This window comes from Triturus cristatus, chromosome 9 (assembly GCF_964204655.1).
Source record: "Triturus cristatus chromosome 9, aTriCri1.1, whole genome shotgun sequence".
Taxonomy (NCBI): Eukaryota; Metazoa; Chordata; class Amphibia; order Caudata; family Salamandridae; genus Triturus; species Triturus cristatus.
Window position 1 is genome coordinate 1,216,742,113 of NC_140592.1, and position 25,202 is coordinate 1,216,767,314.

Consider the following 25,202-nt stretch of genomic DNA (forward strand, 5'->3'; position numbering starts at 1 on the left):
CTTCATTCTCCTGTACTTAGAAACTGCTTTATCTCTACAAACATCTAGAATTATAATTCATATCATTTGTCATCGGGTTCCATACAGTGCCTTGCTACTCATGCCTCTGACCTACGAATGACACCCTGAGCCTGTAGGTGCAACAAATCTTTATTTTCTTCAGACCTTCTTTCTCCTTGTTTGACAATTTCTGTTTTGAATTGTTTATGACTAAAATGTCCTTTGCCTGCTGGAATGTCTCTGCCCCTGTACAGCCGGTGCTCTGCTCTTTATTCTCCACTCATGTTGCTCTCTTCTAAGAAATGGAGAAGACCTCGCTTCTGTAAGAAAGGACCTCCCGGGATCTCTGAGAAAGAATCTGATGGTTAAAAATGGTGAGAAGATAGCTTATTCTACTCGGCTCTTGCTGCCATGGCACTGCGGCGTCGCAGCGCAGACAATTCCAGGTGGCCTCGTTACCCAAGTCGATTGAAGCTCATTCTATGATTTTTAGCAACTTTGGAAGAATGAGACTCTGGTCCATCCCTCTCTGCATCCCACCGCCATCCCGCTCCTTGGACAATAGGGCATGATTCTCAAAGCCCAGTGAAGAAATGAACTTTTCAAGGGCACTTTTAAGTTGTGTACCTTTCCACATGGGAAAACTCAATTCAAATTACACTTTAATAACTTATGTTTACATTTCTATATGTGAAAATGATTTTACCCGTGGAGGAAATCAATCCCATCGACCCTTATAAGCTATACATTGGAGTGTACCTCCCCATTCTTAAAATGAGCGCACACTTACTAATGTGACTGAAAGGAGTAATTGAAAAAAGCATTTTTGGGGTAGGAAACTATCTGAAAATATTTGGCTAGTACCCACACACCTGTGAGGTGACCCCACCCTGGAGCGCACCCTAGAGCAAGATTGCTCCCGCCATACTGGTGGGATTATGGGAGCGCAGAATTATGGGATGGCAAAATCCCTTCTGTGATTATTTGCAGACATCTAAGATTCTATGAACCAGGGAGGGGATGCTGACCTCCAAATGCTATTATTGACACTTAAGTTTGAGGCTCCAGACCTTCATTTCTGCGGCAGATGAAAACTCACAAACTAGGACAGCAGTCCTGTCCTCAGCTGGCCTCCTGTTAATCCCCTTACACAGAATTATTACAAGTCTGACAAACTGCGGAAAGACAGGAGATGTTTTCATGCATCGAGTTTCGAGACATAAGTGCAGACCACTTTTCATGGTATTTGAAAAGCATAAGGATTTCTATATGTCATGTGCATCTTCAGCGCGCCCCTCTATTTTCAATGTATATATAATTGTAATAATTAAATCTTAATATTAAATGGAAAACTTTACCACTGGTCGGTGGACATCCCAGAAGCCCCTCTCCTGGCTGTCCAAAATTTTCCTTTCCGTTTTATCTTTTTTTCTGTCAAGTCTGGAAAAGGGAAAAAAATCACACTTATTGGGGAAAAAACAAACAAACAGAAGCACATTCATTTCTGCATTTTTTCCATGCCAAACAGTCTCTCAAATTAGGATATTTCATGCTGCGTCTCAAGCATGGGGTGGAATACCAACCTCACCTTACAAGTGCCAGGCAAACCCCGAATTAATTTAGCGCAATTAGCGCACCTCTGTAATTTTACTCGGACACATTTCACCAGGAAAAGCAATGCGCCTGAGGAACAAAGGCTGCAAAGAAAAAACACACATGACCACTGGGTGCACAAGCCCCGCATGTTATGCCTCATTCCTACCTCATTCTCGGGGATTGAATCATAAATTGCACAGTTGCTGAATAACTACCCTGAGATGTCAGTATTTACCGGGTGCACTAAACGACAGATTATCTCGAAATTAATATGTATGTTACAAGGTTTCAAGGGCATTCACCTGCGTGAAAGAAGCCTGTTGAATGCATGGCGCTATACACTGACCAATGACCAAAAGAGCCATGTTCACCTATTCACTAGTGACACAAAGGGCCACCAGTGCAGTTGGAACACCTTTTACCCATATCTCCTATTAGGATGTAAGTGCAAATTTCCTTATCAGGATTGGACTAGTAATTTTCTGTTGTAATATTGCGTAAAATTGACTCAAAACCCGCTTGCACACTTTATTCTCCATTACTGAGCATATAGGCATGACCCAGGGGCAGAACGCACCAGATGCCTAGCAACAGGGCTGTTTTTGCGCCAGTGAATGCTTTAATGATCCAACAATGACCCTGGCAGATACTGTGTTTTCACTTTTCAGACCACTAGGAGGCTGACACTCTTCAGTGCCTGTAAATACATCCAGCACACCATATTAAAATGCTTTTTTTTTTTTACAACGCGCCTTGACATGCACATTCCTACTTTTGTTTTGAGGTTGTTTTTGCCTGATCAGTATAACACTAACAACTTACACCCACTCTCACATCTACAAGCATGTGAAGCAGCACTACTTGAAAATCAACCTGTTTCGGTCAAATATATTCAGACTAAGGGGCTTATTCAGGCATTTTGGAGTAAATAAAAGAGTACTCCTATAAGACTACTTCCTGCACTCATAAATGCTTCTATGAATCGACCTTCAGATCTTTAACGGAAACCCTTGTAAATCACACTGGCTGAGGAAGTGTGTGATCCTTCGGAAGTGTTGACCAAGGGGTAGTTTGATGATGTCACAATTTAAAACCAAGAAGCCTATACAGCCCCCCTCCCCCAATTCCTCAGTAGATACCCAAGGGTCTATTATGATGTCGGGCGGATCGCCACCGCCCGCATGGCGGTGGCGATCTGCCCACCATCATCCCCCGCCCGCCTCCTATTTCCCCCCGCTATATTATGATGGCGGGGTGTACCGTGGTGGAAGGGAAGACCGTCCTCCGCTTTTCCGCCCGGTCGACAAGTCGACCGGGCGAAAAAGGGTTGAATATAGTGGTGGTGTCTGCTAGACACCACCATCCATATTAGAATGGAAGCGAGAGGCAGCCTTTCCGTGGTGGCAGATTTTGCAGTTGGGGGCCCGTAACGGGCCCCCAGGATGTTGGGGGGTGGTGAGGGCACATGGGGGGTACCTATGGTACCCCCCTGCATTGGCACAGACAAAGTGGCAGGCACCGCGCGGTGCCTGTCACCTTTTGCATGCCAATGCACGATGTGCATTCCCAGCATTGTGGCGGGCTGTGCTGTGAGCACCTCCCTCCACAATGCTGGGAATAGAGGGGGCGGGGGCATCCTAATTGCCGGTGCGGGACCACTTCACCACTGGTGGCCAGTCCCAGCACCGCTAGGGTGGCGGGCGGACAAAAGTCCGCCTGCCATCCTAATAGGCCCGCTAGTGTGGGGTGTCTTCTCCCTCACACAATAATTACTGTTGTAATCCACCCCCTTGATGTGCTGCTGCCACTTTAAGAATATTGCAGTAGTTGGTGGTGTCACCTGATGGGTCTGATTCTTCCCTGGCACTGGGGGGTTTATGCTTCTGCTAACAGAGAAAGCGGGAATTGGAGCTGGAAACCTGCCATGGAAGCTGGATGCCAGGTTTTCTTTTCATATTCTTTGCTCGGGGACCAGACCTTCTAGAACATTCGATATAGTTCCTTTTCCACCTTAGTAATAGAGATATGGCCAACCACTGATAGAGAAGACCTATGGATGTTGACCCCATCTCCATGGGGTGCAGGCATCCTTCCCTGCAGCTTTGGGGAAGAATAAAGACTCTCCTTTGCTGCAGGAGAACATTGTCCTAGCACACCAACAAGTGAAGCCTCTATCGCCCTTATTCCCCAGATATCAGAGCAGAACTTAGGCAGTCACGCCCCGCACCGTGGGCGAGTCGTTGGTCGGCCAACCATTCTGATATCTGCTGCTGCACTCTCGAACACTCGAAGTCTGACACTCAGACAGCTAATGCAGGTGGTGTATCTAAAAGAGATCCTGTGTGTCAAGCTAATGGACTAGGACCTCCAAGCTTAGTTGGTGATCACCAATGCTACTATACTGCCTACTCATACATATGTTCCATGTGTAAGTTTATTGAAGTCACTCAACTGCAGCAAAGAAGATACTTGCTGCATCCACAGTCGGAGATTTGGAACATTCCTCCGATATAGGTTGGAGTCAGAGTCAATCAGACTGGCCAGAAGGATCAAAAATAATAATACATGAGGGGACACATCGAGTCCCTTTTCGCTGAGTCACCAAACCAGATGCGTCTCCACGCCTCACCTTACTCCGCTCACCCACCGTTCCTGCCCCAAGGAGACAGCCTGAGACCCAACTTTTGTTCTCGTCAGAGATTGCAAACATCTCAAGATGTTTTTTATTTACACTTTTTACCAAACTTAGGAAAAAACTTTTCAATCACAGCACAATCCATAATTGTATATGACTCTACATTTCTCCACATGTTTTATCAGAGTTAGCCATACATCGAGTCACCTGACCCCTCTACCACCCAGCAACTAGCTTTGGTGAGCTCATGGTTGGGGCTTTTATCCCGGGATCCTTCCTGCCCATCTCTGGGTTATCACTCTTGTGTGAAAGTCCCTGAGCTTCTCTTAAGTCATCCTTCTGTAAGGTAGTGGATCTTAATTCAATGCGGAAGGCCTGCTCGCCCTAGGGCGCTCGTGCCTCTGGCACTCCTCCACACCCATCGGACAGCCAGCCGGCACAACTAGGTCATGCCCTGGTTCCCAGGTACAGATGTCACCCTCCAAGCCCCAAAAGGCCAGTGTCCCAAAAGCACCAATGGGCATGTGCTAAGTTAGGCTGGGGCCGTGGAAGCGACCATCCCAACTCTACCGAATGTTGCCAGCACACCCCTTTGAGGCCCCACTGACGCTGATCTTGTGAATGTATGACTTAATGACTTGCAAGGGTTACATGATAAATCACTGCTAACCATGAGCTTACCTCGCCACAGGCCAGCATGGTTCACCGAACATCTGGACCCCATCTGGGCTGCATGTGGAGCACCGCCTGCCAAACGGGCACTGCACGGTCAGAAAGTTAGGCGAGAGCGCGAGTCAAGCACCAAAATGAGCTGGGCGGGAACCGCTCACACTGCCAAAGAATCCGAAGGCAGCTAGAAGGATTACGGAAGAAAAAGGATTCTGGACCGCAGTGCAGCATTGAGTGGTCTCCTCGGTGAGATGCGGTGGCGAAAAGACCCAGCCCCAATCTCGCCCACTTTTTAAAGCCTGCCCAGCCCACTGATGAGCCGTAACCACAAGACTTGCAATATTGCCAGTGGCACGATAGTACACTGCAGTCGGCCATGCCCCCCACCCAGGGGAAACCTCCTTGTGGCCCGCAGTCAGGAAATGGCACCCACTCCCTCCGTGGCCCCACATATCCTATGTCTCGCTCCATTCGGGGTGCGAATTGTGATACTCGTTTATGGTCCGCCGACAGAATAGGTTATAGATCTATGCATACAGATACTAAGGCCAGATTGTTAAGCTGACATCTTTGTGATCTTCCATGAATCTCCCATTTTGCCACTTCACTGACATCTACATCAACTACCACCAAGGATCCTCTTGGGGGGCCCCATCACAAGGAGGGGTGCAAGACCCGCATCACCTACCAAAGGTATGGGCTCCCTTACTCTGCATGCACTGTGCAAACCAAGTTTTGACTCCTCTGAGGAACTATTTTAGTGGAGAGAATTCTACGTCTGCCAGTTCCAGTCAAAGAATGCCACGGTCAAGCACCCCTGAAAACCCATGTGTGCTCAAAATCCACTAATGAGGCTTCTGGTCTGACGACTGGTACACAATTATGTCAGACATGATGCCACACTTTGCAGTATGATGAGATTAGGAAGAGACTCCTGTATGACTTGTTGACGTTTAGTAGATACTAATTGTAAATAATGACCACTTAGTAGTGAAGGGCAAAATGTAAATTGTGGCTTCAAAGTTTAACTAAGTTTAACATCTTGTCCCTTTGTGAAGATTGCAAATTTTGTCCACTTTGTAGATCTTCACCTGTCAGCAGCGATGATGATGTGGGTCGGGACTATCGAAGCCGGAATACTGACCAGCACAACAACACTGCAACCAGAATGCCCAGGGACAAATATCTAACTTTAGGTCTACATAGACTTTTCCATCACTTCACATAAAACCTACTTGACTTGCGCCTCGGCTTGCATAAATATAAACTCCCATTTCCGTGCAAACGCCCTTTGCAGTCGCGCTAGGTTTTCCTGAAATGAGAAGGAAAACAAGAGCAAAAAACAAAATTTAGGATGCATACAGTGGCTGAAGTGTTTTAACAAAACAGGGGCATTTTTCTTAAATTCTTGGTGAGAAGACACAAGTAAGAGGTGGAGTTATCTAGCGTGCACTGATTCATCGCAAACACTTTCTCTTCTACCACTCTGATGGCCAGTGCACACGACTTGTGAGCCATCACCAAGATGACAACACTTAACAACTAACATTTCTCTGGATTGGAAACTGCAAACAATTAATTTGAACACCTAGCCTGATAATGTTGCAGAATGTACCACTAACTAGAACTCTTACAACTAGCACTAAAAATGACCAGTAGGCTCCATGGGTGGCATTCTGCCCGACAATTTGCCAATGTATTGATTTTTCACTTTTCTGTGGTGCAATTTTACTGTGGCGGAATGCAGACTCTATCACAAGGCAATCAAGCCATCACCAGCCCTGGCACAGAGCCATGTAAATGTACGTCATATTTAATGAGTTGTTGAGTGCTGACATACCCCACCACCCCCAGCCTCCTACTGCAGTGGCCACCATTGGCTTTGGGCCAGATTGCTTTGGACATTGGCTAGCTCTAGCATTTCAAAGGTAAGAAAGTGTACACACTGGGCATGACTCAAAGGTAAACTTACACTTTCGGTACTCACAAACTACGTGCGGAGTTGTATGACTCCATACTCCCTATACTTATGTGTGCAAAGTTCTTTACCCCGACTGTGGAGTCTCCATGTGCAGAAGACTTTTCACACATAAGTATAAGAAGTGCAGATCGGTAAAACTCCGCACGTAGTTTGTAGATACCTAAAAGCAATAAACCTACACAAAAGTGTGTGTTTACTTTTGTGAAACAGGCCCACAGTTATTCTCCGATAGGGGTTGACAGGACACAAATACATATTGTACTGCTCTACCAATTAGCTGCTCATTTCCATCACTGTAAAGTTACTACATGTGTACATTGTTTGCTTCAGTGTATTTCCGCCATTTTGTGGGCCTTGTTTTGCTTATGACGTCACAATCGTAGAGCCGTCTTCTCTCTCTGCATTGGTAAAGCACCACTGCGCGAGGCTGGGAGAGGACAGGAGTCTGCAACTGTGATGACCTCAGCAGATTCAGGTTCACAATATGCATTCTTGCATCAAGATAATAAAAGGTTTAGGGAGAAAAATGACATTTTTAAAATACATTTTAACGAAAGGCAATTCAAATTTGGCAACAAGTTGGCAAGAACCCCTGTGCCTCAGGGCCGGACTGGGCGTAGGGGGCATCGGGCATTATCCCGGGAGGCTGGAATGGTGATTGCCAGTTTTGCAACAGTGGGGGCCGTTTTTTTTTTTACTGGGGGCTGGTTTTGCAGTGGTGCTGCACCATCGGCCCCAAGTTACAAAAGCAGCAGCGCTTCCCAGGTGCACCCCCTGTCTAATTTAATTAATTTGCCCTCTAATGGTCTAGGTATTTAGGATGTGACGTCTGCTGGGCGGCACAAGACCTCGCCTTTACTTTGAAGGGCTATTCGTGCACTGCAGGTAGCAGCATCAAATTTGGCAACAAGTTGGCAAGAACCCCTGTGCCTCAGGGCCGGACTGGGCGTAGGGGGCATCGGGCATTATCCCGGGAGGCTGGAATGGTGATTGCCAGTTTTGCAACAGTGGGGGCCGTTTTTTTTTTACTGGGGGCCGGTTTTGCAGTGGTGCTGCACTATCGGCCCCAAGTTACAAAAGCAGCAGCGCTTCCCAGGTGCACCCCCTGTCTAATTTAATTAATTTGCCCTCTAATGGTCTAGGTATTTAGGATGTGACGTCTGCTGGGCGGCACAAGACCTCGCCTTTACTTTGAAGGGCTATTCGTGCACTGCAGGTAGCAGCATCATTGGCCTCGGCCAAAGAAGAGGCCTTTAACGAGCACACAGCATCTCTGCTCTGACGCAGGAGACCCTCGACCCTCGCTGGACCGAGCACACAGCATCTCTGCTCTGATCCAGGTGACCCTCGCTGGACCGAGCACACAGCATCTCTGCTCTGATCCAGGAGACCCTCGATGGACCGAGCACACAGCATCTCTGCTCTGATCCAGGAGACCCTCGCTGGACCGAGCACACAGCATCTCTGCTCTGACGCAGGAGACCCTCGACCCTTACTGGACCGAGCACACAGCATCTCTGCTCTGATCCAGGAGACCATCGCTGGACCGAGCACATAACATCTCTGCTCTGATCCAGGAGACCCTCGCTGGACCGAGCACACAGCATCTCTGCTCTGACGCAGGAGACCCTCGACCCTCGCTGGACCGAGCACACAGCATCTCTGCTCTGATCCAGGAGACCATCGCTGGACCGAGCACACAACATCTCTGCTCTGATCCAGGAGACCCTCGCTGGACCGAGCACACAGCATCTCTGCTCTGACGCAGGAGACCCTCGACCCTCGCTGGACCGAGGACACAGCATCTCTGCTCTGATGGAGGAGACCCGCACTGGACCGACCACACATCATCTCTGTTCTGACCAGGGCACAAGTCCTAAAAAAAGAAGTGGGGGGACGCTCCAAGTTAGGTGGTGTCACCGGAAGTGACCTCACAGCCGGAAGTGACGTCACGAGATGGAGTCCCCACTAATTAACAAAGGTTAGAAGGCATGGGGGCAGGTTCAAAGGGAAAAGGAGAATGTTTACGTTGGAATTAGTCACCGTATTGACACTCAAAGGAGCGGGGAAATTAAAGATGCGCTTGTTCGGTGCGTATTTATTGCCCACAGTAAATTTGCCGGTCTCCGTCTGAAATGCATAAACACATACTGACCTTTTCTAATATACGGCCACGAGCGCCCGTCTGTCATACTGAACGGCTCCATCAACGTGAAACAACTTAAAGAGCTCTGTTCGCCCTCTCTCGACAATAGAAGGTTAGGTTTGGTGAGTGCTGAGCGCGCGCGCAGGCTCGTGTACCGGCTCCATCTTTTGGGCAGGGTGGACGGCGTCCACCCGCTAAAACCCGGTAAAATAAGTGGGGGGATGCCGTCCACCCGCGTGGTACCCCGACTCGAGCCCTGGTTCTGACACAGGAGACCCGCGCTGGACCACTCGCTTTCCAGTGAGAGGTCTGGTGCGGCTCCTCATGGCCAGCCTTGGAGTGTGCCACGTGCTTGCATTAAGTGTGCAACAAGAAATCTCACACTCATCCCTTACACACAAACCTGAGAGCAAACCTGGGTTTGCACTTTATACGAGGTTTCTAGATTTAAACACACTAACTTTGTACAGTGCATCTTTTATAAAGTCATCTTTTAGGAAGAGTTATAGTAACTTTGGTTAAAAACCAGGGCCTCAATCTGTTCTGAGCAGTAAACGTGCAGGATGCACCAGTAAACATACAATGTATGTATATTTTGCAAACATATACACGAAATTAGTTGTGCAGTTGCACAGGAAACAGACTCCAAAGGTCACAGAACCTCTTGGCAGCTCTACGAGAAGGGGCAGGAGCTCCAAAGAAAGACAAGAGCTTGGAGGTGCAGAACAAGGCAAAAGAATCAGAATTATTCGGACAAGGTGAGCGAATTAGGGTGTTAGAAAGTGTCCCACTGGATTAGTACCAGCCTGGACGAATATGTCTCATTACAACGCGAGGCATTACATCGTGTGCTTTTACAACTGGGTCGTTACAACGACCGCGTTGTTACAACGTAGAACCATCACAATGTAACGAGTTGCTCTAGATGGCGCGCTGGACTTAGGAATAGTATAATTTACTATTCCAACTCCAGTGTGTACAACAGTAGGGAAGGTGTTGGAATAGTAAATTATACTATTCCTTAGTTTAAAGCGCCATCTAGATCATGTCATTGTAACGACTTGCGTTGTAATGGTACTGCGGTGTAACAACACGGTCATTGTAACGACCGCGCTGTAAAGGTAACGCAATGTGATAACCACGTTGTAAAGGATGTTTCCCACCTGGACACGAGCTCTACTGGCTGCAAGGAATGTTTGCATCTTTATATAAATACGATCTGAGGTAGAAACGTATATTTACACGTGATCCTCAGTGTATTACGTTGTAATGCATATTTCATATGTAGTAGTGCACTGTACTTGAGAATATTTGAAAAAATATTTCACACACAGAGTTAGCCCCCTTGGTGACCTCATCGTCCTTGACCTGTTGGTACTGTGGGTCAGAGTTCCACTCCAACCCAACTATGTTATTATGTTATGTGTTATGTTATTAGGATTTATAGAGCCCATGGTTAACAAAGGCTTCCCAGCTCTAGGATCAAGACATGGATGGAGGTTAGTCGCATTGGATAAACAGTCAAGTTTTCAGTTTTTTTCTGAAGGTTGCTTCTGGGGCTGTAAATCTGATCTCCCGCGGAAGTGAATTTTTTGGCGCCAGGTGGGAAAAGGCTCTTCCTTCCCATTTGGCCCTTTTTATTCTGGTGGTTTTTAACAGGCGCTCAGTGCCTGACCTCGGACATCTGTCGGGAAGGTATAAGCACACCAGATTTCTGATCTTACTAGGGCCCTTTGGTATTTATTACTCTGTGGGTGCTCCCAGAAGAAGCGAGTTACCTTAGTCCAAACATGACGTGACCAAGGATTGAATAGTCACTTTCCTTAGCTGTATGGGGATTAGCTCAACGATCTTGCGGAGCATTCTTAAAAGTCCAAAGCATGTGCCTGCCACCTTCCGTGCCTCGGTCTCCATAGTCAGTTCTTTATCCATCCAAAAACCAAGATTCTTAATGACAGTGCTCGGGACTGGGGAGATTCCTAGGCTGCGAGGCCAACTGTCTAGAGGCCTGGGTATCCCTGGATTACCCAGGACCATTAATACAGTTTTGTCTCCATTTAATTTCAAACAGCTCCCAGCCATCCATTTCACCACTCGTTCAAGACACGCCGCCAGCTGGCCTGACTCCCCATTGGCCCTGGAATCAAGTGACACCACCAACTGGGTGTTGTCAGTGTAAGAGATCACAGAAATGCCATATTCCTGAACTATGTCAGCCAATGGCTGCATGTAAATGTTAAATAACGTAGGGCTTAGTGACGAGCCCTGCGGAACGCCGCAGGTCAGTGCCTCTATGTCCGTGAAAAGTTGGCCTCCGCAACTTGGAAGGATCTCTCCTCCAGAAAGGATCTCAACCATTCTGGTGCTTTGCCCTGGATACCCATGTCCTGGAGTCTGTTGACCAGCAGGACATAGTCAACCGTGTCGAATGCTGCACTTAGGTCTAGGAGAAGAATCGCAGCTGATACCCCTTTGTCAAGACTTATTTTAAGTTCGGATACTGTTAATAAGGTGGTTTATGTGCTGTGGACGAAACCCCATCTGTGTAGGGTGTAGCCAAAGGTGATCTTCCAGAAATTGTGACAGGATTTTGTTGACCTACTTTTTCAAAGTTTTGCTAATGAATGAGAGAAGTGATATCGGTCGGAAGTTCTCCGGCAGGGCTGCATCTAGATTTTTTTTTTAGCAAAGGTTTTATTATTGCCTGTTTCCATGCGGCGGGGACTCTGCCTGTCTGTAGGGAGAGGTTTAGAATGTCAACTATTGACGGTAGCAGAGTCTCGATGGCCTTTCCCAGAATATGTGGGGGGGCGGGGTCTAAAGAGGAGCCTGATCTTATCTCCTCTATGAGTGATTGGACCATATCCTTATCCAGATCTGAAAAATGGGTTAGTGCCGGAGCTATGGCCGCCTGTTGGACTCTTTCATAAGTTGAAGAGTTGTTCAAATTCGCATGAAGGGAAATATAAATGTCTTCTACCATTTTGTGGAAATAGGTGGCTAGTGCATTACATTTCTCTTTTGAGGCTTGGTGGTGGGAGGTATTTGATCTAATGGTGTTTAAAGATTTTACCACTCTGAATAGCTCTTTAGAATAATTCTGAGCTTGTATGATCTTTTTCGATGAACCTAGCTTGAGCCTCTTTCATTTTGGTATGATAGGTTCTAATTGCCAATCTGTACTCTGCTTTAAGTTAGGGGTCAAAGGTCTTTCTCCATTCCCTTTCCAGTTTTTTGCAGCCTTTCTTAAATGATGCTAGCTGAGCATTAAACCAGGGAGTCTTTTTGGTGATGTTAGTTGTATTGGGATTGATTGTGGGAACCGCTTTAACAAGTGACTGAAGGATCCACCTTTCCCAATTGGCATACACTTCATCAATGTTACCGCATGTATTTGGGCTTGAGGCCAGCAGGTATTCAATTTGGCCCCGTTCCTTGATCAGGGATCTGAGGCGGACTTGGTGGGTTGGAGATTAGTTTTGGCTCCTTCAATCTTGTCTAAGGTGATAGTAAATAGGTGGTGATCAGACCATGGAACTGGGATCTGACGGAGTATGAATATTTTAGGGTCATTGGTGATCACTGGGTCTAGTATGTGTCCTTTGGTGTGAGTAGCAGAAGTTATTAATTGAGTGCTAAGCTCTCCAGTTCCTGCTCCAACCTCTTGACGTTAGGGATGCTCTAATCCCCAAAGTGCAGTTTGAGATCTCCTAGGATAGTGATGTGGGTTGTCTTCATCCATAGGCTGGAGACTGTATCTATGAATCCCTCTAAAAACTCTGCCTCGGGCCCTGGGGGCCTATAAATAAGCAACCCCGATAAGTTATGTGTTGGTGAGAAAGCGGTAGAAAACTGAACGCATTCGCAGTCAGGAATGGGTACGTGCTGAAGGATGCACTTAAATTCTTCCTTGATCACAATCGCAAGTCCTCCTCCTACCTTTCCGATGCGGTCGAGTCTCTGAATATGGAACCCAGCTGGCAGCGCCATCGCAATGTCTGGGACAGTATTGTCACTAAGCCAGGTTTCAGTGACAAATAAAGAGTCATCGCTGCCCTCCTCCAGTAGCATACGAATACGAATTTGAATTTTATGCTTGGGGAGCGAGCGACAGTTGATAAGGCCAAGGGTCAAGGAAGTCTTATCTGATAGGCGCTGTCTATCTGCATTGCTTAGCCCTTCAATATGTAATTAATATTTACAATGTTTGCATACCTTTATTCCCTCGAGATGACTAGGAGGCTTAAAATGAAAGATACCCCAGAACTATAGGTTTAAGATGCAGACGTTTCTTTAAAAAAAGACACTAGCAATAACGACTCCCACCGCCAACACAACATATCTTTTTAGACAGAATGCCCCAAAGTTTAAATTTAATGTACTCATATTCGATAAACCAGTTCTCATCTGAAATCATACATTTTATGGCAAACTGAATTAAACCCTATAATGTAAAGTAAAAGGCTCAATGTCTTTGTTTTAAAAACCTCTAATGTCATCCGGGAGTTCTTGGGCCAATAATAAGTCATCTCTCTTGTCCTTTCCCCTGTCGTTTTTTGCAAATATCCCCCCCCCCCGCTGCTTGCTGTATGTCATGTATTGGTTCATAGCGAAGATCGCAGTGCAGTTGACTATCCATCAATATTGGTTTTTAGCCCTGTTCTTATTCAAAGGTCCAGAAAATGGAGATACACATTATGCATTTTTTCGTTTTGTACTGCGGTAAATAATAGAGCCAATCCACTTTACACCACTTTTGCTAATTTTGTAATAGGGACAGAGCAATCACAATATATATTCTACAAAACGAAGTTTTGTAACTTGCCCAAAAGTAAAAATAAAAACGATTGTGTTTTATGTGGTTTGGTTTGTCTGCAATATTCAAATTGAAAATATAAGACTACTGTTGAGGCGAAATCAGTTTGTTTCAATTCCTGATAGTTAAGCTGTCTTTTTTCAAACAAAGGTTATTTGCGGTCTTAGGGGCATATGTATCATCATCTCCATTTGCGATTCTCAAATAGCGATTTTTTTGAGAATCGCTATTTGAGAATTGCAAAACGGGATGTATTTAAAAAAATCGCACAAATTTTTGCGATTTCTTAAAATTCCTTAATTGCGATTAGCAAATTGCGAAATCGCAATTAAGGAATACCTTCCCATTCATTCCTATGGGCCAGGAGGCCCATAGCAATGAATGGGAAGTCCTTCTCAATTTGCGAATCGCTATTTGCTAATTGCAAATTGAGAATATTTTCAAAGGTGCAAGGGTGTCATGATGACACCCTGATGCACCCCTGAAATCAGCATGTGTGCACATATGGCGCACATACATGCCCTAAGGGCATGTATGTGCACCACATGGGCATGGCACTTTGAAATATGCAAAAAAGTGCATATTTCAAAGAATTCGCAACTTACCACCAACTTGAAGTTGGTGGTAATTTGCGATTTCTTAAGGAGAAATCGCACAACTTGGGTGCGTGTTACATTGCATTTAAGAAATCGCTATTTGCGATTTCTTAAATGCTTACGCAAACTTAAGAAATCGCAAATTTAGCGATTCCTTAAGATTGCGAGGCTGAAATGCCTCATACATCTCCTTTTGCGATTTTGTATTCGCAAACGCTGTTTTTTTGCGATTCGCAGCGTTTGCGAATACAAAATCCTTTAATACATATGCCCCCAGGTCAATAAAACTCTATTTCATACTTAAAAATAATCTGTATTACACATCTTTTGCACTGCTTTTACAATTCACTTCCTTTTTTTGTCCTGTTGCAAACATGGTCGTGTAATATTGACTGGCGTGTTGCATTCTCTGTCAGAGAAAGAGTACAAACTGTGCAAATGGATTTGCTGTTTTTCTCGGGTGAAAGTTTTCTGTATTATGGCCCCTGGTGTCCAGTGCTAACTAGTCCACATAAAGCCTCCCCTGTCCAACAACCACCCCAGACTATAACTGAGTATACCTACGGCTTCATAATCCGCCAGCTCCAACCGCGCTTTGTTTTGCATGGTCCGCTTACATAGATAGATAGCTGAGGATGCAAAAATTGTAATAGTCAATGTATTAGAAAGAAGGCTAGAACTTTTTCATGGAATTGTTATTACAAATGATCTTAGAATAGGGACACCCATGCAAACATACATATATGAGTAGCTTTCATATTTATGGGAGTCTCCACTGTCATACCTGGGGGGGGGGGCTGAAAGGGGAACTTCCTTTACATTTTTCAAAACGTTGATGGTCTTACCTTAGGATCTGCCGGAGTTATTAATCGTGTATTGGTAAAAGTTCTTGTAAACTTCAAAATAAACCTGAAATCATTTGTTGGTCACGAGGACATGACTACGGTGCAATCCTTGTGTTCAGCCTCCTCGCAATAGATGTGACGATGGAGGGCACAAAGATGGCCGCCTTGCACACCTCTGAAATATCAAAGCAGGTATCCCGGTCTATCAAGATGGCCGCGTTATGGAATGGTTCCAGGTTCATTGGGAACCCTCTATCCAGAACTTATTATGCTTTATATTTTATCTCTACAATTTTGTATTTTATAAAATGATTGACTGAGTTACACTTTATATCCTATGGTACTCGGAACTGCAACAAAGAATGGCCATACTTGGACAGGAAAGAGATACTGTTGCTTCCAAACTTGACTCACGTTTTATTCCATTTGGCTGCCGGGGTGCTGCACACGTTAGCGGCAGGCAACTTGTTCAATAGGTGCCCGGACCTTGCATTAACACTGGGAGGGGCTTCACACTTGCGGACTGAGCCTATGATGACATCACATGTGTATTTGTAAAGTGCACGTTCACCCCCAAAGCGGTATCTTAGCGCTGAATAACAGGTGTTTATTGTTAGCCAACTCAATGGTACTCACTTTATCGACCTCAGAAAGGATGAGTGGACCCTCCAGGATTTGAACCTGTGGCCATGAGGTTGAACACAGGCCCCTGCAGTGGACGCATCAGCCCACTAAGCCACCAGACCTGCTATGCAAGTGTACACATCCTGAGGCTGTCCATAGACACTTCCACGTAACCTATATAGGCAGCATAGCATCTGCTACCACGTAAGCCAAAACTACGCTTGGCTTAACAACGCAGTCAATACCACGACTGTGTCATTACCACCAGTTCCATTACAACGCAAGTCATTACAACGACTTGCTTCAGGGAAGCGCTGGACTTTGGAATGTTTAAATTACTATTCCAACTCCAGTTGGTGTATCAGTAGGGAAAGTGTTGGACATAAAATCCAACACCAGTCTAACACTGCATTCTCTAAAGCAAGTCGTTGTAATGACTTACGTTGTAATGGAACTTGTGGTAACGTCGCAGTTGAGGTACTGACTGCGTTGTAAAGGCACTACGATGTAATTCCTGCGTTGTAATAGATGCTTTCCATATAGGCATCATTATGGCAGCCAGGAGCTTAAATAATGGATTGAATGGGTAAAACACTGACATGGTGTAAGCTACATATTTCCATTGAAATTAGGTCAGTGCATACGTGTGAATAGTTACGTCAACTTGATGGTAATATTTTACTTACTAGCAATTGTGGTCACCAGTGAACAGTGGTTTGTGACTACTTACTAATGTCAAAACCAAAGGGGATGATGGACGGAGTGTTGAACAGTGCAAGCACTCACCCCCAGTCAACTGATATGTGTTTAATCCATCATCATTCTTTAGCTCACTCCGCCACCCCAGTTCAGACATGGCCATATGCAAATCAGTCTGACCATGTGCCTCATGGGAACAGTCCATCCCAAACTGCCAAACCATGTCTTCCCTGGACCAGAAACAAGCATCCTGGGACCGGTTTCTGGCTAATCAGCCGTCATTAGCCAGGCTAGCTTGAATCCAGTGGCAAAGTGAGCAAGGGACCCGCGTCTGGGCATACCCTGCCAACTTAGGGCGAACAAAGCAAAACCAAAGGGGATGATGGACGGAGTGTTGAACATTGCAAGCACTCACCCCCAGTCAACTGATCTGGGTTTAATCCATCATCATTCTTTAGCTCACTCCGCCACCCCAGTTCAGACATGGCCATATGCAAATCAGTCTGACCCTGCGCCTCATGGGAACAGTCCATCCCAAACTGCCAAGCCATGTCTTCCCTGGACCGGAAACAAGCATCCTGGGACCGGCTTCTGGCTAATCAGCTGTCATCAGCCAGGCTAGCTTGACTCCAGTGGCAAAGTGAGCAAGGGACCCACGTCTGGGCATACCCTGCCAACTTAGGGCGAACAAAGCGAACCCAAATCGGATGATGGACCGAGTGTTGAACATTGCAAGCACTCACCCCCAGTGAACTGATCTGGGTTTAATCCATCATCATTCTTTAGCTCACTCCGCCACCCCAGTTCAGACATGGCCATATGCAAATCAGTCTGACCCTGTGCCTCATGGGAACAGTCCATCCCAAACTGCCAAGCCATGTCTTCCCTGGACCGGAAACAAGCATCCTGGGACCGGTTTCTAGCTAATCAGCCGTCATCAGCAGTCATGGATTTAAGCTCAGATCTCTGTACTGGGGTGAATGTATGACATTGTTCTGCATTCTGTCCATCAACTGTTGTTTTTGCATTTGTCACCCTGAGTGGGACGGGTATGCTCAGACATGAGTCCCGTGCTCTCCATGCCATTGGAATCAAGCTATCCTGGCTGAAGAGGGGTGAACCCCCGAAACCGGTCCTAGGATGCTTGGTTTCAGTCCAGGGAGGACCTGGCTTGGCAGTTCGGGCTGGACTGTTCCCATGAGGCACAGGGTCAAGACTGATTTGCATTTGGCTGGGTTCAAACTGGAATGGCATGGTGAGCAAAAAAACGATGGATTTAGGCCCAGATCTCTGTACTGGGGTGAATGTATGACATTGTTCTGCATTCTGTCCATCAACTGTTTTTGCATTTGTCACCCTGAGTGGGACGGGTATGCTCAGACATGAGTCCTGTGCTCTCTATGCCACTGGAATCAAGCTATCCTGGCTGAAGAGGGGTGAAACCCCGAAACCGGTCCTAGGATGCTTGGTTCCTGTCCAGGGGAGGACCTGGCTTGGCAGTTCGGGCTGGACTGTTACCATTGAGCACAGAGTCAAGACTGATTTGCATTTGGCTGGGTTCAAACTGGAATGGCACGGTGAGCAAAAAAACAATGGATTTAGGCCCAGATCTCTGTACTGGGGTGAATGCATGACATTGTTCTGCATTCTGTCCATCAACTGTTGTTTTTGTACTTACTAATGCCAACGTCTGGAAAAGAAGCATATAGCTCATCTCTTAACTTTTATAAACTATGTTTCTTCCTCCTTTTCCCAGACACAACTACGCTTACATTTAAACCATCAGCTCTTGATAGCCAACAAGAAAGAAGCATGTACCCGTGTAGACTCATTCTCTAAATGAGGGAAGCAGGGAGGGTGGACGTTGAGTACGGTGATCATCGGTGGCGTAGTAAAGGTTCAAAAGGCCCTAAAACAATGAAGGAAATGGCCTCCCTATTTGCTGCTTAGGCAATGGAATACAGCAGACTTCTGGGCACAGGTGCAACTGTACCTGCTGTACCACTGACAACTTCCCCCCTGGTGATCAAAGATATCTCACTCCGCACAGAAAAGATATAAGAAGTGGAGGTCTCCAGCCACAGATGACCTGCATTTTAGAGTAAACGAGTAATTCTATTGTGGGACTACGTTTTGTACTACAGTTCGGGAATTGCATTTTGTAGTACGTGAGTAGTACTACTATGTTACTACTTCAATTGGACATGGAGTTCTGGAGCAGACAAAGTGTAAACGCCATATTGGGAATACTAAGGAGCATGTTGCGGTCTAGTGTTTTCTTTTCCGTAACTGTGAAAGGAGGTGTGTGTCCGCTTCCTTTACTACCCAATGGGCTGAGCAACCTGAATATGGAGCTGATGCTGAGCCAGTACCGACATCATCACGGAAGCCATGTTGGCTGGAATGTCGATGAACCGGGTATCATTACAATCATAGATATCTGAGGCGGAAGTCATGCTACTGTTTTTCCCTTTCAGGAATACCAAATTTGGATGCGTCGTCTTCAATCAAGGAAGAGCCTCGTGATAGAACAGGGTGTGTTTGATAAACTTAAAATATATTTCTCTGGGACACTACAGAAGTTGTTGTGCTATAAAGACATTACTGGTGTACTACAAATACGGACTGGTTCATGATGAAAGGCTCAGGACCCCTTCAGATTGTGGGCAGCTTTTGTCTTCCTAGGTGCCAACCAGAACAAATACAGTCATCAGTAGCCTGCATACATTGTCCACACTACGTGAACTCAGGTTGCATCAAAGGAGACGCATTCTGCACCCTTTACAATATGAGCCAAGTAAGGTCATAGCTCAAATAAGAAAATTGCAGCTGACCATTAACAGTAGGGTGGAGGCAGAGAACTCTTGAAAGTACATCAGTTCTTGAAAGTCACTCACAACCCAATAAGATTCAAACAATTCTTGTCTCTCAACTCTGAAGAGAAGTAGGCGCAAACTTAAGGAAGAACCACAGAACCGCAGAATTGATTTGAATCATTCAGAAATAACTTATATGCCCCAAGACAAGTCTAGCCCTCCGAGTCATCCGGGCGGCTTATAAAACAGTGGTAGCCTCGACCAAGATGATGATATATTTCTTCTCCCCAACTCCCCTCTCATTTTGATTGGCCAACCCATAGAGGCTTGAGTCTCTCTGGTACCCAACTCTCAACCTCCAGCAAGGATATCTGTACTCAGGAGGATGTACCTCCCACAACAGAGCGGTTTTCTGGTCCAGTACCCGCAGCATTTCTTGCCTCACTTGGGCAATGCTTGATGTCTTCTATGACAGGTTGCTTTTTAATGTATTGCTTGAGTGTAGCAGCAATCACTCACCTCGGCTCAGACTACATTCCTCAGCAGAAGTCTGTGAGGGATCATGCTGGCTTTTTTGTGATGCACCCCTGGATTTAGAGAAATTCTCCGTCTCCATCTTTTGTCAGCCATGTCATGCGCCAACAAAGTTGTCTTCATACTCGAATCTGTATGTACTTCAAGTTATGAAAATTGGGAGGAAAAGACAGTCCTCTCCTCCATCGGTGATGTTGCTCACCAGGCCTCAATCTCGTGGGATGGTCAAGCTGGCCCCCGCTTTGAAGACCTCTTATGATGTTAGCGAGATGGCACTGCTACAGCTCAACCCAACATCTATCCTCCATCCAGGCGCACACCCCTCTTGCCTGTAGATCAACTGAGCAGGGCTGGACTGGGAACTGAAACCAGCCCTGGCAAACTGCTCCGCTGGCCCCCCCGGGTGCGAGGGGGGAGTGTGGCCGAGCTGTTTGTTAGGGCTGGGTTTGGCCAATTTTGCTACAAGGGGCCGATGTTGCCAGCCCTGGGTAACAAAAACGCCCCCCAGGGGCCCAAAACCAGCCCCCACCATGGCGGCCCATCGGGGAAATGCCCGGTGCCCACTACGGCCAGTCCAGCCCTGCAACCGAGGCTGCAAAAGCTGTTTGTGGCCCAGATAAATCTTTGGGGACTCAACCAAAATCACCCAGGGAAAAACATTTTAGAAACAACGATAGAAGAACTACTCAGTGAACGGATCTGGGAGTTAGTTTGTGTATAATATATATTGCAAGTGAAGAATCATAAGAAAGGATGATTCGCGAGCCATACTGATCATTGGTACAGGTATTTATTTGGCAGAAAGAAGACGCGTTTCAACCACAGCCGTGGTCTTGATCAATATATATATATTTCTCCAGGAGCATGTTAAAAGACTCTCTTCGTTCATTCTGGATACAGGTGATCTATTACAGAAATTACAGGGAATACAATGGCAAACAGATTATCTTCTAACTTCATTAGATGTATCCTCCCTTTACACTAGTATCCACCATAGGGATGGACTGAGAGCAATTGAATATTATCTCAATATGAGACCTATTAACTTTCATGAACACAACAAAATGTTATTGTCCATGATTAGAACGTGTCTGGAAAATAATTTTTTCTTATTCTCCAACCAGGTGTTCCAGCAAGTCAGGGGTGTGGCTATGGGGGCTTGTTTCTCCCCCAGTTACGCCTGTCTACACATGGGGTATTGGGAGGAACAGGTCCTCATACCCACATTCCCTAACATTATGTCCAACAATGTTGTGAAATGGTTCAGGTTTATAGACGACCTTCTGATCATTTGGAAAGGAACTAAAAGTGATGCCTTGCAGTTTATTGACAATATGAACAAAAATTATTTGAATCTGGGGTTTACTAGCGAGATCAGTAACAGTACAATTTGTTTCCTTGATGTTGAAATCTTTATTCAAGATAATGAATTAAGAACCAAAATGTACCGTAAACTAACAGCTGGCAATGCCATACTGCATGCCTCTAGCCGCCATCCCGCACACTTGATCAGAAGCATACCATATGGAGAAATGCTCCATAATAGAAGAATTTGTAGTACTGATCAGGACTGTGTTGAAGCCCAAAATGAATGTAGGGATAGGCTACTGAGAAGAGGCTCTCTGTCTGAATTGGTGGATAAGGCAATAGGCAAAGCTAATGAACCTGGTAGGCCACTGGCATTGGCAGGTACATTGAAAAAGAAGAAAACAGAACAGAAAGAAACCCCGCTAATCTTAACCTATAATAGTCAACATCAAAGCATTCGCAAAATTGTGAATAGCAATTGGGCTTTGATTGCCAGTGATCCTGTTTTGGGACAACAAATGCCCCACTCTCCTAGCATTACATACAGGAAGGCCAAATCGTTGAGCAATCATTTAGTTTCTAGTAGCCCAGAGGTTAGGACCAATAGTTCATGGCTTAACAGCAGCAATGGGTTTCTTAAATGCTCTGCCTGTAAAGCCTGTAGGTTTGGGGTAAGCAAGACAGAGTACATGACTCCCCTGAGTAACAATCCCACGACTATACAAAGCAAGTTGACCTGCAAAACGGAGTACGCGGTATATGTGCTGGAGTGTCCTTGTGGCCTGCGCTATGTGGGCAGCACTAAGCTTCAGGTCCACAAGAGGATACTCCAGCACATACGGGCCATTACCAACGGTGATACCGCTTATCCAGTGGCAAGATATTTTGAAGAACTGCATGATAAGAATGCAGCAGGTCTTAAATACTTTGTAATTGACACGGTCCCACCACAGAGAAGGGGTGGAGACCGGGAGTCCCAGTTACGCAAACTTGAGACAAGGCATATGATACTTATGGACTGTAAGGCACCGAACGGACTCAATACAAGTGAGGATTTTTTCACCTATCTTCAATAGGTCATCATGATATAATAGTACATACCAACTGCTTCATATCTCCCTGTAACTAGTTTTTAATTATTTGTTTTTGTTATTTTTTTAATTGCTAATTTTGCACTAGGTTCGCACTTTACTCAATCAATAGGTATATGTACTCCCATTTGCGATTTGCACAAGGTCAGTTGGATCTAAGTGTTTAGATATTCATAGGCCCACTTGGGGGTAACTCTCCACTTTAGTATGATTATATTAGTGGAAGGCTAACAGACCAACATAGACATTTAAATGCTGCTCTCCCAGGAGATAAAAGATTTTTAGAATATTTTATTAAAAACATGAAATCCTTTGACAAGCAGCTAATTAAGTATGTTGTTAGAATGCAATTACCATTTTGTCATGAGCCATTTTTAAAACAGCCTGATATTGTGAATTTATTTAACCATATTTATTTATATCTTTATTGATTTAAATATGTAGGTGGTTTTTATAATATTTATAATATTTATGATATTTATTTAAATATGCTGTTTAACTTGTGTGATAATTTAACATAAGAAGTGAAATGGTTATCAAGTACCAATGTATGTTACAGATATTTGAACTTTTCATGACTCATACTACTTAAGATAACTGTATAGTATGTCTTCCATGTTCATTATTTGCTGGGAAGTACGTCACTGACTTGCACTTTAAATATTTTACAACTTCCTTACTCATGTCATGTGATCAAGGCCCCACGTGGGCTGAAACGCGTCATGGCGGTGGTGTCGGGCACTCAATAAAATATATGCACCATTCATTGGGTTCGCCTCGTCTACTTTGCAGAGCGTGACCATATCTGAATATATATATATATATTCACTGAAAAAACCATAGGTTTTACACATGTTATAGTTAGCTGTACATTTCACTCGTAAAAAACCAATGAAATTCCCCCGTTATAGTTAGTGCAGGCAACTATAACTCACGCGACCGCAATCCTCTGCTGATGCTAATACTGTATTTAGACACTTATTTGCCCATGTCTTCTTCCATTAAATTTTAGCTATACATATATTACAAATATTTTTTTTTCATAAAGACACATATGTCATCAGTAGAAGATTTCGGTCGCGTGAGTTATAGTTGCCTGCACTAACTATAACGGGGGAATTTCATTGGTTTTTTACGAGTGAAATGTACAGCTAACTATAACATGTGTCAAACCTATGGTTTTTTCAGTGAATTTGCAAGGTTTTTTAAATGCTAATTAACTATAACGTGTGTGAAACCTATGGTTTTTTCAGTGAATTTGTACGGTTTTTTAAATGCTAAGTTACTTTACGCCATTCGTGGCGTGCGCGCCCAGTTAACGCAGTTCGTTCCGTGCGCGCACGGTGCGCTTCGCCCACCGTGCGCGCACAGTGAGCACGCGGTGCGCTTCGCGCACCGCGCGCCCACTTTACGCAGTTAGTGCCGTGCACGCACGGTGGTCACGCGGTGCGCTGCGCGCACCGTGTGCCCACGTTATGCGGGATGGGCCATGTACGCACGATGCGCTTCGTGCACCGTGCGCACATGGGGGACATATTATGCGCATCGTTGTGAAATGTATTGTTTATTATTTTCATATGTTTGATATGTCATGCACAAATGGTGCCCTTCGGGCACCATTTGCACACGGGGTGGGGAGAGTGTGGATAATTTTTTTTTTTTTTTAATTTTTACCGTACGCGTACGGTAAGCGTAATCGGCGATTTTTCGAAAAAAAATGAAAAAATTTGGGGGGCCTTGGGGGTTGTTTGGGGACCCGTATATCACTGCTGGGTGGTTATGATCTCAATATACTGCCCCTTTAGACATTTTTTGGCTTCATTTTTGCTGCCCCACTCGGAGTGCGAGAGAGAAAATGGCGGCCGCCGCTTCCTGGTTTCGGCCGATTCGAATGTTTACTAAGATCTAAGAGCCAATCAGAATCGCGCTCGCGCACGTCACCGTACGCGTACGGTAAGCGCACCGTAAGCTGGCTCAGAGATATATATTGATTTAAAGGCTATTTTCTCAGAATCTACTGAACAGATTTACACCAAACCTACAAAAGGCACTTCCTTGACCTGAGGACTACCTCTCTGCCAAATTTCATTTAATTCTGTTCAGCCGTTCGGGCTGTAGCTCTGTCTAAAGGTCCTATGGAAAAATGCATGGGAAAAACGCGTTTTGGGACCCCCCTTTTATCTCAGCCCCCGCTTGACGAATCCCCCCGAGACTTTCAGGGTAGGAGCGGAGCTCAACGCCCCACCTATTTTGAAAATTTCGCGAGGATTCGTCGACCGGCGCCAAAGTTATTCAAAATAGAATGTTGCGGATTTCCTATGGTAAGAGGGTCCTAACTATAACTACCTACTGGCGACCGCCAGTAGGTAATATATATTGTGTGGCGCAGCGGCCAGGGCAACTGACGCCGGATGCTGGGGATCACGGTTCGATCCCCGGCACTGGCGGCAGGTCAGCCCAGCACCATGTGACTCTGGGCAATAGCTCGCTTAATCTTCCAGACGGCCCCCAGCGCCGGGATGCCTACGGGTAGCTGTCTGCTTTACAAATACTGGATTTTTTCCCTACTGGCCTACTGGCGGTCACCAGTAGGTAGTTATGACTTGCCTATATCTTTAGCACCATGTGCCAAATTGTCACAACATTTTGCCATAAAAGTGTCAGAGTGAGTCTGGTTGTGCATGGAAAGTTTCAGGGTGATCTGTCGTGCGGGGGCTGAGAAAAAGGGGGGTCAAAAAAGGTGTGTTTTCTTATCTTAATTCCCATAGGATCTTTAGTAGAACCTGCAGCCCAAACCACTGGATGGAATTACACCAAATTTGGCAGAAAGGTTGATTTGGTTATGC

The 25,202-nt window shown here is 45.5% G+C and overlaps 1 protein-coding gene across 2 annotated transcripts in view; it reads right to left on the bottom strand.

Moving 5' to 3' along the window:
- Window positions 1–25,202, bottom strand: part of RGS6 (regulator of G protein signaling 6) — a 1,064,816-nt gene that overhangs the window by 288,706 nt on the left and 750,908 nt on the right. For both annotated transcript variants that reach the window (XM_085627281.1, XM_085627283.1), the window contains exons 7-9: window positions 15,004–15,068; window positions 6,136–6,212; window positions 1,359–1,440 (exon numbers count right to left, since the gene is read on the bottom strand). In XM_085627281.1, coding sequence (XP_085483407.1) covers window positions 1,359–1,440; window positions 6,136–6,212; window positions 15,004–15,068 — 224 coding nt within the window. The remainder of the gene's footprint in view (window positions 1–1,358; window positions 1,441–6,135; window positions 6,213–15,003; window positions 15,069–25,202) is intronic.